At 54.7% G+C, this 12,465-nt stretch overlaps 1 protein-coding gene across 8 annotated transcripts; it reads left to right on the top strand.

The window, feature by feature from the left end:
* The first annotated feature begins 4,199 nt into the window (after window positions 1-4,199).
* Window positions 4,200-12,418, top strand: NFKB2 (nuclear factor kappa B subunit 2). 8 transcript variants are annotated; one of them, XM_070222229.1, is made up of 23 exons: window positions 4,200-4,721; window positions 6,016-6,108; window positions 6,388-6,469; window positions 6,587-6,627; window positions 6,882-6,980; window positions 7,060-7,211; window positions 7,464-7,570; window positions 7,659-7,817; window positions 8,102-8,206; window positions 8,335-8,420; window positions 8,494-8,632; window positions 8,869-8,997; window positions 9,125-9,334; window positions 9,414-9,555; window positions 9,975-10,089; window positions 10,182-10,395; window positions 10,550-10,719; window positions 10,845-10,947; window positions 11,077-11,228; window positions 11,358-11,427; window positions 11,649-11,821; window positions 11,961-12,072; window positions 12,174-12,418. In XM_070222229.1, the coding sequence occupies exons 2-23, from the start codon at window positions 6,088-6,090 to the stop codon at window positions 12,293-12,295; spliced, it is 2,703 nt and encodes a 900-aa protein (XP_070078330.1). In that variant the 5' UTR covers window positions 4,200-4,721; window positions 6,016-6,087; the 3' UTR covers window positions 12,296-12,418. The 8 variants fall into 8 exon arrangements, with proteins under 8 accessions (XP_070078330.1, XP_001916453.3, XP_070078341.1 ...); XM_001916418.6 differs by having other exon boundaries at window positions 12,171-12,418; XM_070222240.1 differs by having other exon boundaries at window positions 4,618-4,721; window positions 6,273-6,469; window positions 12,171-12,418.
* The last annotated feature ends 47 nt before the right edge of the window (window positions 12,419-12,465 follow it).

Raw genomic sequence — 12,465 nt, 5'->3', positions numbered from 1 at the left:
TGGCTATGTGATCATTCAGCACCTCGCACTTCCCTTTGCTTAGCACAACTATGTGGGGGTTGCTGGGAGTCTAGACCTCTGTAAGTGCCTCCGTTAGGTGTAGAAAAGAGCACCTTGGAAATAGGGACAGCCTGATGTGGAAAAATACTGACATGAGACCTGAACCTCCTACAGTAGTTTCTCCCTATTCCCTTCCTTCTCCCCCAAGTAGTCCAGACCGTGCCTGGTTTCCACACTAACCAGGAGCCTCGCCTGACCCTACCCCTCAGAAAATTAGGAGTATGATTGCATTCTTGATCTGTACTTTTCTTATGGGTGCAGGAAAGTCTGGACCTATAGTCAGATGGACACTAGGGACCTTGGCTTCAGTTATGATGTCTCTCTTCTCCCTGCTAAGCCCCACAAGCTCTGCCTTTAGAAGCTTCCACATGTTTCCCTGTGGGGGAAGTAACGTTGGTTGCTGCAAAGAACTCTGAAGGCCATCTTTTGAACAAAGGAATATGACAATTCTGTGCCCTATGGTCTGCAAATATTAAGAAAGAAGCTGGAGTGATTGCAAATTGACCCTCTCCCGGCTGCTTAGCAAAGAAAAACGTTTATCAGAAGTCTCATTCTGTTACAGAAAGAACATCTGACACATACATGATTGTGTTGTTGACACCGTTGTCTCTGAGAAGGGAAATGAAGCTACGCGAGAAACTAATATCAAGGCCTTCATTCTGACCAACCGGGAAGAATGGCTTGGTGATGTGAAAGTGACGAAACATCTTGTAGGAAAGTAATAGTGTAATCTGGAGGGAAATGCTGGTCTTATTGATGACTCCTTAAGAAGTCTAGGATAGCAGATTTCAAAAAGTCCGGAGGAAAGCCAGAGACCTAAGACCCTAACATGGAGAAGTGACATTGTGGGAGCACCTATATGTGTCAATATTAGGTGCACTGCTCACATGGCCTGGTCGAGGTATTTACTCTTTCAGATGAGGCAACACCTTCAAAGAGGCCAAGTCCCTGAGGAGTTAGAGTTGGGACTCAAACTCAGGTCTGTCTCACCCTAAACCTCATGGTCTTTCCTGTGACACTTCCTCAATTCAAAGGTAGTGGTTGTCGTGGTGGGGAAACCCTCCAAAGCTACACAGGTTTTCTGTAGCTTCTCATGAGGAATAAAAGGTTGAGCATCTGAAGAAACAGGCTATTACTTAGTGAGCTAAGAGTTCACTAGAAAATTGGAAAGAGATACACACAACTAAGAATTAATAAATTTTCTAAGCACATAAGAATGATATCAGGAAGGATGAATTACACCATTGCCACACACCTCCCCCCGCCAAAAAAAAAACTGCTAGGAACAACAAAAATGTTGCTACTTGAGCCCTCAGATACTTACCTTTGTTCAGGGCTCACTGCTTCAGAGACGAGTGGCCATGAGAAAACAAGAACCACTCAGCCCCTGGGCTTCAGGTGAGGAGAAAGAACTTTTTGGTTCAAGTAAACAGTTCATCACCCCCTCCTTGAAATATTATCACTAGGTTTCTGAGACACTAGTTTTTCTTGGTTCTCCTCTCCTTCACTGGCCATGCCTTTTCAATTTCCTTTGTTGGCTCCTCCTCATCCCCGCAGCCTCTGAACACTAGAATGCCCCAGGGCTTGGCCCTTCCCCTCGAATCCCTTCTCTACACTCGATTGCTGGGTGATGTGGTGTCCACTGTCAAGACTTTAAATACCATCCATGGGGCTGGCCCAGTGGCATAGTGATTAAGTTCTCATGCTCCACTGTGGGGGCTTGGGGTTCGCTGGTTCGGATCCTGGGCATGGACCTACACACCGTTCATCAAGCCATGCTGAGGCGGCGTTCCACACAGAAGAACTAGAAGGACTTACAATTAGGATATATACCTATGTACTGGGGCTTTGGGGAGAAAAAAATAATAATAAAATCACTCTACCAGGTTTAAAAAAAAATACCATCCATTGCTGACTTTATGTCCAACTACCCCTCATCATCTCCACTTGCATGCCTTATAAGCTCTCAAATACAACAAACTTAAAAAGAAAAATTCTTGATTACGCCCTACAAATCTGCTCCTCCCCCTGTCTGCCCCAGATCACTACAGGGCAACTCCATTCTTCCAGGTTCTTATGCCAAAAACCTCCCCCCTTTTCTCACATCCTACATCCAATCCCTCAGCAAGTCTTATTGCTTCTATCTTTCTTATCTGCCTAGAATGTGACTATTTTTCATTATCCTCACCCACTACCACCCAAGTCCAAGCCACTGTCTATTGGACTACTGGTCTCCCTCCATTCTAGTCCCGCACTCTCTATACTCTACTCTCCACACAGCAGCCAAATGGATCTGTTTAAAATGTGTCATATCATTTCCTCTACACTGCTCAAAACCCTCCAATGGATTTTCATCTCATTCAGAATAAAATCCAAAGTTCTTACTTGATGCCACCTACACAACCTTCTTGCTCTTCCTCAAATATGCCAAACACATTCATATCAGACCTCCCCACTGCTAGTCCCTCCACCTGGAATGCTCTTCCCCCAAATACCCACAGAACTCACTCCCTCACTTTTTTCGAGTCACTGTTCATCTGTTACCCCATCAGAGAAAACTTCCCTGAGTGCTACATAGGAAACCCTTGTCATTCTCTATCCCCTTACCTACCTGATTTTTTTCCATAGCACTTATCGCCAACTGACATATTATACATCCATTTGATTTTTGTCTGCAAACAGGGACATTGTTTTCTAGAATAGGCCTTCACTGCTTACTGATGAAGAGCGAATTTATGGCACCTCTGCTCTGGGCCAGACCTAATGCTAGGGCTGGGTACAGAAAAAGAGAGAATCATTAGGTTGGAAATTAGTGGAACAAACAACGAAGAGGTTTCTTAAGCCCAGATAGAAAAGGCTTTAGCAACTGACAGTAAACTTTGAGTCAAGTAAAATATCCAGGCCAGCACTGGGAATTGTTGGAGCTCACTGATGGGTAAATGGGGGTTCATTATACTATTCTCTCCACTCTTTATATGTTTGAAATTTTCTATAATAAAGGTTTTTCTTTTTTAAAATCTTCAGGTAAATTACAGCTCGGAATCTTATAACTAAAATAGCTCAACCCCTAGGGGTGCTTTTAGAGACACTGTGGAGACTGGGAGAATTCATGCCAATTCCAATCGGTGGTTTATGAGGATAGTCATGATCAATGGTAATCAGCACAGCTTCACTAAGTTGGAGTACACCAAACTAACTTCATTCTATTTTAATTTAAGCGTTCAGGTCTGATTTACCAGGGGACTGTAGTAGACAACATCCCTAGATTTCAGCAAATTGTTTGACAGTATCTTATGATGTTCCCTTGAGAGGCCCGCAGTCAGGTGGAAAGGCCTGCTTTGTTTTATACAGATTTAGGGGAAAGAGCTTCGTCCCAGAGTTAACAGACTGGTTTGAATTCTCACTCTTTTCTAGCTGTGTATTTGGTTCTGTTACTTCACCTCTCTGAGCTTTAATTTCTTCATCAGTAAAGGTAATATTTACCTTCTAGGGTTGTCGGAAGGAAGAATAACTTATACCAAAGTACCTTAATAGTGTACCTGGCACATTCCATTTTCCAGCAAGATGAAGAGGAGAGGAAACAGGAAATAGCCCAAACTGAGGGCCATAATGATCTCTATGTAGAGCCAGTGCAGGCCTGTAATTCCATTACGAAGAAGGTCAGGGGCAAATTGCAGGAAAGATCTGAAACAACAGCCTGTGTTCTACCGTGAGCCTAAGGGAGGACGACTCCAAGAATGGAGATTACTCATCGCACCTCCTAAAGAGAAACTCTTCCAACCAGAGATGTCCAGCTTCTGCATCAGCACTTTGTGAAATCCTGTACTGACCTTGCTGCCACCAGCGTTCAAGAGGACGTTGAGAACTATATAAAAGGCAATTTCCTACATCGGAAGAAGTTTGAAATATTAAGATTTTAAATGCATTTTAAATTCTAACATGAGTTCCTGAGCTCAAGTGGGTGTAAAAGTCTGGCTCACTGTGAACCTGTCATTTATAGAAGAGGTTTTAGGTCGGTATTCTCTCTTCCAGGGGAGACGGAAGGGAGGATTACAGAAGCTCCGTGAGGCTCCAGAGAGGCCACCAGATGGCGCTCTGGGACCGACTGCACAATCAACTTCCTTCCTCTTCTCTAGCTCTTCCCCGCAGCAGGGTCCCGCTCTAGGCGAGGGACCAGAGGGCTGGGGCCCGCCAGCTTCCCCCTGGGGTTCCTCGGCTTCAGAGGTGGCCAAGCGTTAGGCACAGCATAAGCCAAGCAGCGGCGAGGACTGCCAGCCGTCTGGGGCAACCCTGGGCGGGAGAGGAGACCGGAGCCGGGGCCCTCGGCCTGGAGATGGCAATCGGTCAGCGGAACCCACCTCAGTCTGGCGCCCCCCCCCCGACCGTCACCCCCGCTCGCGGCTCCGCGCGCTGTGCGAAGCTTTCCCCTCTAAGGGGCGCACCTGAATCGCTCCCGATTGGCTGCGCGGGTCAGGGAGTTAAACTTTCGGCCAATGAAAAAGGGCATGGAGCGTGACGCACGCACACGTCACGGGAATTCCCCCCCCCGGGGGGCGGAAAAGGGGCTTTCCCGACCTGAGCCTTGGTGGCTGCAGAGGTGTCGCCACCAGTCCGAGGTGGGTCGGGCGGGGAGAGAAGCCGGAACCGGAGCCGCCGCCGCGGTGAGTGGCCGGGTTCAGACCCCCGGGTGGCTGGGACACGGAGAAGGGCGGGAAGAGGGCCCTTACCTGACTCTTAGCCCGGGACTGGAGAGCGGCTTATGCACGCGCACACACACAAAGAGCACGCACACGAACAAGACACACAGATACACAGCGACATCCTTGTATAAAGACATGCTGACCCGTACGTACACCTACACGTATACCAGCGTGTGCACAGCATTGCCCATGCACTACACCCGCACACATTTGCACACGCAAACATGCTCACCCATGCACAGGTGCCTAGATCCATATTCTTGACGCACAAACTCAAAGACAGGTTCACCTGTGCCCTTACATATTAAAACATATTCAGACATGTGTCTACACTGAGAAGTTTAAGGACGCTCATCTGTACACAGACATGCTGACTTGCACACGCACGCAAGCACATGGGCCGAAACACACTTGTTTACCTGTGATGGAGAAACACACATACACACGGCTATGGGACTGGGGCGGGGGGCGTGGGCACCCAAAGCAGGTGCGGTGTGAGAATCAACAGCTGTTGAGATGTTTCGGGGAGAAGGAATAGAGGAGCCCATCCCAAGGAGGAGACGGCTTTCCTCCACCCTCCTCACCCCCATCCCCCCGCCCCGCGGCCCCAGAGTTCGGTTCTCGGGGCAGAACCCCGGGGCCCCCCACTGGGAAGAGCCCCCGCCTACAGGCCTTCGGGGAGGAGGCCTTCCTGCAACAGGAATGTCCCCCCAAAAGCCCCCGGGGTGAATCAGCCGTGGCCTCCCTCGGGGTAGAAAATCCCAAGGTTGCTCCAGGAACGGGGGAGGGGATGGGGGCAGGTCTGGCCCCGGACTGGGAGCCTCCCCAGGCCTTAAAAGACCCTCCGGTCCCCGGCGCCTGCCTGGAGGGAGGAGGGGGGCTCAGTTTCCACGGGGGCTTCCCTGGGTCTGGCTGCCCCTCTGCCCGCCGAAAGACTACCGGCGCCCGCAGGCCAAAGACGACCTCGCGCCCCTCCCGCCGCGGGGGCGTGGCCAGTGGCGTCATTTCCAGGCCCGCCTCCTCCGGCCCCGCCTCCCCCTGGTATTTTCGGGACTTTCCTAAGCTGTTCTAACTTTCCTGCCCCTTCCCCGGCCCAGCCCAGCCCCGGATCTCGCCCTCCACCGGATCTCGCCCGCCACACCCGGACGGGTGGCTGGAGGAGATCGGACCCTCCCCCAAATCTGGACCTCCCTTTCTCCCCCCACTCTGGTCCTCATCTGTCTCTCTCTCCCCCCGCCACTCCCCCCGACCTAAGGCGGGCGCCTGAAACTCTGGGAAACAGAACCCGGCCGGAGCCACCAGACAGAGCCGGGCCTAGCCCAGAGACATGGAGAGTTGCTACGACCCAGTGAGTCACGCCACCTGACCCGAAGCCGGCGGCTGCCCCCCGTGTGTGTCTGCTTGTCTGCCTGTTTGTCCGAGCTCTCTCTGCTCCCCTACACCTATAATGCCCTCAGATTGTCTCAGCCTGCCTATCACTCAGCCTGTCTGCCTGCAAACTGTTTCCAATAGGAGCTTTCTTATGGGCCTGGTGAGGAGAAGGAGTGATTACTAAGGGCTTCCAGAGCTGGGAGGTGGAGGGCTCTGGGGGTGGCTCAGAATCAGCTGCCACCTGTCTCCAAACCAGGGTCTGGATGGTATTATTGACTATGATGATTTCAAATTCAACCCATCCATTGTGGAGCCCAAGGAGCCGGCCCCAGAGACAGGTTAGTAAGTCCCCTAACATCCCCTCGTCTTAGGGGGAGGGGGAGAGAGGAGCATGTGCCCTTTGCCTTGTGGATGAGCTCAGAGATCCTGGCTCAGCAAGGCCCCTCTGTCCCCAGCTGATGGCCCCTACTTGGTGATCGTCGAACAGCCTAAGCAGGTGAGTGGAAGGGATGGTGTGGGATTGCCTCAGCTTTGGGAGAAAGTGGGGTAGTTGTAGCTGGGTGGCCATGGGAAGGGTCAGTGACTCCAGAGGCCATTTAGGTTGAGATAGTTGGTTGCTGCTGATCACAGTGGTATGATTGTGGTTCAGGACAGACACTACCACTCATCATGGTCACTGCTGTCTGGGGGTGTGGCTGCCTTGGGGGGGTCTCTCCTGGTCACAATGTCACTCTGCCCTGGGACCTTCAGCGAGGCTTCCGATTTCGATATGGCTGTGAAGGCCCTTCCCATGGGGGACTGCCAGGTGCCTCCAGCGAGAAGGGCCGGAAGACTTACCCCACTGTCAAGGTGAGCGGGGATGGTACTGGAGGGTGGGCTAGTGGCCAATGTGTCCAGGGGCATTACTGACAGCCCTTGCCCCTGCCAGATCTGTAACTACGAGGGACCAGCCAAGATTGAGGTGGACCTGGTAACACACAGTGACCCGCCTCGTGCTCACGCCCACAGCCTGGTGGGCAAGCAGTGCTCGGAGCTGGGGGTCTGCGCCGTGTCTGTGGGACCCAAGGACATGACTGCCCAGTAGGTGCCTTCTACCCCTCGCCCCCACTGGCTTGCCCTTTCATTGCCTGCCAGTCCTAGGCCTCAGCCCACCTCTATGATCTTAGCATCTGACCAAGGAGAGAGACTTGGGTTGGCCCCAGAACCCAAGGCCCCAAGTAAAACCCAGAAAACTTCCTAGAGGAAGTAGGGCTGAGCTGAGCCCTGGCAGTGGGGAGGGTGCCTTAGGTGGAAAGAACTGCCTGTAAAGCCTCTGAGTCCCTCCCCAACCAGATTTAACAACCTGGGTGTCCTGCATGTGACCAAGAAGAACATGATGGAGATTATGATACAAAAACTTCAGAGGCAGCGACTCCGCTCCAGGCCCCAGGGCCTTACGGGTATGGAGGGGAGAGAGGGAGTGACGGGAGGTGGTCGTGCAAGGAGTAGAGGAGCAGTTCTGGGGTCATGTGTGTGCCCACTGCCCAGAGACTGAGCGGCGGGAGCTGGAGCAGGAGGCCAAGGAGCTGAAGAAGGTGATGGACCTGAGCATTGTGCGCCTGCGCTTCTCTGCCTTCCTTCGAGCCAGTGACGGCTCCTTCTCCCTGCCCCTGAAGCCAGTTATCTCCCAACCCATCCACGACAGCAGTGAGTATCCTGACCACCTGGGGTGCCAGAGGGAGATGGGGGGCAGCCTCAAGCTATGGATTCAGATAGGTCTGGGTTTGAACTTGGCCTTACCATGGATGAGCTGAATGACATTGAGCAAGTCATTTCCCCTCTCTGAATATGGCTTCTGTCTTGGGTAAATGAAGATTCTAGCAGTTTCTGTACCTCTTGAGGTTGTTCAAATGATAATACAAAGCACCTGGCTGCATAAATGGGGCTATGGCTATTATATCATCTCAAGTAATTGCTATCCCACCCCCTAGAGTCTCCTGGGGCCTCGAACCTGAAGATTTCTCGAATGGACAAGACAGCTGGCTCTGTGCGAGGTGGAGATGAGGTTTATCTGCTTTGTGACAAGGTGCAGAAAGGTGAGGCTGGAGCCCAGGCTGGGAGCTACGGGCAGTGGGTGTCAAGACTGAGGGTCAGGGCAGCTGCAGGACACATGGCCCTGGAGATTCCACTAGGAGCTGTGGCTAAGCTTCAGTTTTCCCTGTAGATGACATTGAGGTTCGATTCTACGAGGATGATGAGAATGGATGGCAGGCCTTTGGGGACTTCTCTCCCACAGATGTCCATAAACAGGTACCGTAGGGCCAGGGCTTGGGGCCTAACTAGGCCAAGGCCTCAGTGACACCTTATGTTCTTCTTCCCCTAGTATGCCATTGTGTTCCGGACGCCTCCCTATCACAAGATGAAGATTGAGCGTCCTGTAACCGTATTCCTGCAACTGAAACGCAAGCGTGGGGGGGATGTCTCTGACTCCAAACAGTTCACCTATTACCCTCTGGTAGAAGGTGGGGCTGGGCTGAAGATCCCAGGGGGGCTGGAGGGTGGGAGCTGGGCTGGACAGTCCCAAGAACTAGATCAGGGGACCCATGAGTCAAGTCAGAAGTGGGGAAGGTCCCAGGAAGAGGTGGTCCTAAGAGCCAGCCTGAGGGCTTTTTGGGGGAAGAGCCATTACCAAACTTGGGATAGGTCTCTTGAGGCCCATGAGTTGGGGTTTTAACATCTCATTTCCCTCTGCCCCCAGACAAGGAGGAGGTGCAGCGCAAGCGGAGGAAAGCCTTGCCCACCTTCTCTCAGCATTTCGGGGGTGGCTCCCACATGGGTGGAGGCTCCGGGGGCTCAGCTGGGGGTTATGGAGGAGCTGGAGGAGGAGGTGAGGGGGTGCTGATGGCGGGAAGAGGGATGGAGGAGGGAAGGGTAAAGGAGAGAGAAACTGGGGGAAGAAATCTGGCAGAGTCCTGGCTGGTGCTCCCTCCCTGCAGCCCTGCCTGTCTCCACAGGTGGCAGCCTCGGCTTTTTCCCCTCCTCCTTGACCTACAACCCCTACCAGTCCGGCGCGGCCCCAATGGGCTGCTACCCGGGAGGCGGGGGCGGGGCGCAGATGGCCGCCGGGGCGCCTAGTGTGGATGCTGGGGAGGAAGCGGCAGAGCCGAGCGCGTCCCCCGTGATCCCTCAGCACGAACCACAGGCCCCGGAGCTGCTGCAGCAGGGTATGGCCTCCGGAATCCGGGCGGTCGGGACCCTGGGGATGGGGACCTAGCCCGCGCCCATGCCCCCTGTCTCCCCCAGCCCGGGAGTACAACGAGCGCCTGTTCGGCCTGGCGCGGCGCAGCGCCCGAGCCTTGCTCGACTACGGCGTCACAGCGGACGCGCGCGCGCTGCTGGCGGGACAGCGCCACCTGCTGACCGCGCAGGACGAGAACGGAGACACGTAGGTGGGCGGGAGGGTGGACGATGGGGGCTAGCGGGGGAAGGCGGGAAGAAGGGCCCGGGCTCGACGCCTGATGGAAGATAATGGGGTGCGGGGCAGGAAAGGGACCTGCAAAGAGCCAGGGCCCTGGAGTTGGACAGACCCGGTTTCAAGTCCGACCTCGATCTGTACTAGTTCTGTTCAAGTACTTAATCTCTCCAGACTTCAGTTTAGTCGACTTTAAAAGGGATACAATAATAGCATTTATCTACCGCAAAAGGTGCTCTGAAGGATTAAGTTTACGTGCTGCGATGCCCTTGGAGATGTCTGGGCTCGACGGGCCCAGCGAGGGAGGTTATGGAGGCAGTGGGCTTTTCAGGGTAGAGGGTGCTGTGAGAGGCTGGGCTTGCTAGGCTAGAGTCTCACTCCCCAACCCCCAGGCCGCTACACCTGGCCATCATCCATGGGCAGACCAGTGTCATCGAGCAGATAGCTCACGTTATCTACCATGCCCAGCACCTCGGCGTTGTCAATCTCACCAACCACCTGCACCAGGTGAGGGGCACCTATTGGTGAGGGGGTAGGGGTTGGAAGGCAGGTGGGTCTCGGCCAGGGGCAGGCGTGGCTCACTTTGCCTGTGTCCCCAGACACCCCTGCATCTGGCAGTGATCACCGGGCAGACAAGGGTGGTGAGCTTCCTGCTGCAGGTAGGCGCAGACCCGGCACTGCTGGATCGGCACGGAGACTCAGCGGTGCACCTGGCACTGCGGGTGGGTGCTGGCGCCCCAGACCTGCTGCGTGCCCTGCTGCAGAGTGGGGTTCCCGCCATGCCCCAGCTGTTGCACCTGCCGGACTTTGAAGGTAAGTTCATCACCTCATCTGGACCTGGAGGCAAGGGTGGGGACTAGGGAGAGTAATTGGTGAGTGCCTAGAGTGGATATGAGGTGTCGAGCTCAGCTGGTCAGGGAGCCACGTTGGGGATCACAGCTGCAGCCTGAGTATCCTCTCTCCCTAGGGCTGTACCCAGTACACCTGGCGGTCCGTGCCCGGAGCCCTGAGTGCCTAGATCTGCTGGTGGACAATGGGGCTGAAGTGGAGGCTGCAGAGCGGCAGGGGGGCCGAACAGCCCTGCATCTGGCCACCGAGATGGAAGAGCTGGGGTTGGTCACCCATCTGGTCACCAAGGTAGCTCTAAAGATTGTGCAAGGGGTTGGGCCAAGGGTTGTGGAGGGACCAAGGATGGTGAAGATACAGGGGGAGGGGCAGCCAATCTGTGGTGCTGTGATCACCCACTCCCTTGCACCCCACAGCTCCGTGCCAATGTGAATGCCCGCACTTTCGCGGGAAACACACCCCTACACCTGGCAGCCGGACTGGGATCCCCAACTCTTACCCGCCTCCTTCTAAAAGCTGGTCAGTCTCACCCTTGGGGGCATATGAACAGGGCTGGGGAGGAAAAGGGGTGCCTCCCAGTTTCCCCTACTTTGCAGTCTTTAATGTGGGCTTCCACTGTACCTCCCCATGACTATCTCCCTCCCCCAGGTGCTGATATCCATGCAGAGAATGAGGAGCCCCTGTGCCCACTGCCTTCACCGCCCACCTCTGATAGTGACTCAGACTCTGAGGGGCCTGAGAGGGACATCCGAAGTAGCTTCCGGGGCCACACACCTCTTGACCTCACTCGTAGCAGCAAGGTGAGGCCACCCTGAGACTAGAAGTACCAGGGAATGGGCATCTGGGCTTACGGATGGGGTCCAGAGAAACCGGTACCTGGGCTTAAGGACTGGGATAAGAGAGAGTTAAGGCTGAGGCTGTCTCCCCAGGTGAAGACCTTGCTGCTAAATGCTGCTCAGGACACCATGGCGCCCCCCCTGACTCCACCCAGCCCTGCAGGTGAGATCTCTCCACCCACTGCCAGACCCAGAGCCCTGCTCACAGAAGTCTCTTCTCCTTCAGGAGGCCTCTCTTTCTCCATCCTTGTCCTCCATCCATTGCCCCCAATGGCCCTGTCTGCCTTGTCTGTCAGATTACCATGGGAGAGGGGTGGCGTCCAAGTGTCTGTGCCTGTGCCCATCTGTGGGGGCAACTAACATGTCTGTGTGTGTTGCCTTCAGGACCAGAGCTGCCACTCGAGGATACAGTCCTGCAGAACCTGGAGCATCTGCTAGATGGGCCAGGAGCCCAGGGCAGCTGGGCAGAGCTGGCAGAACGGCTGGGGCTACGCAGTCTGGTGGACACGTATCGAAAGACAGCCTCACCCAGTGGCAGCCTCCTGCGCAGCTACAAGGTCAGTCAGTCCCTGTCCCCTGCTCCACGCTCCAGCTTCCTTTCCCCAGTCTCAGATCCCAGGTGCTTCCTTGGCCTCAAGGCTCCTGACCCCATGCCCTAACCATAACTCAGGTCTCACGCCTCTTCCTTCTCCTCAGCTGGCTGGTGGGGACTTGGCAGGCCTGCTGGATGCCCTGTCTGACATGGGCCTAGAGGAGGGAGTGAGGCTGCTGCGGGGTCCTGAGGCCCGAGACAAGCTGCCCAGCACAGGTAAAGGGGTGCTACCTGGAAGGTGGATCTGGGCCTGGAGGGTGGGAGGCCTAAGCCTTGACTCTTCCCTATCCCCGCTCCTGTGTCCACTCCCCCAGCAGAGGCGAAGGAGGACAGTGCATATGGGAGCCAGTCGGTGGAACAGGAGGCAGAGAAGCTGGGCCCACCCCCTGAGCCACCAGGAGGGCTCTGCCATGGGCACCCACAGCCTCAGGTGCACTGAACTGTCACCCACTCAGCAGCCCCCTTCCTGGGCCCCTCTGTACAGCATCCCCCCATTCCAGTTCTTATTTAACACCCCATGCCCACCCCTCAGCTGGGGCAAATAAAAGATTCTCATGGGAAAGGATTCTTATTCCAAACTTATGGCAGCCCCGATGTGACTCTTGTCCC

Source organism: Equus caballus, chromosome 1 (genome assembly GCF_041296265.1).
Source record: "Equus caballus isolate H_3958 breed thoroughbred chromosome 1, TB-T2T, whole genome shotgun sequence".
NCBI lineage: Eukaryota > Metazoa > Chordata > Mammalia > Perissodactyla > Equidae > Equus > Equus caballus.
This window is presented reverse-complemented; position numbering and strand designations above follow the sequence as displayed.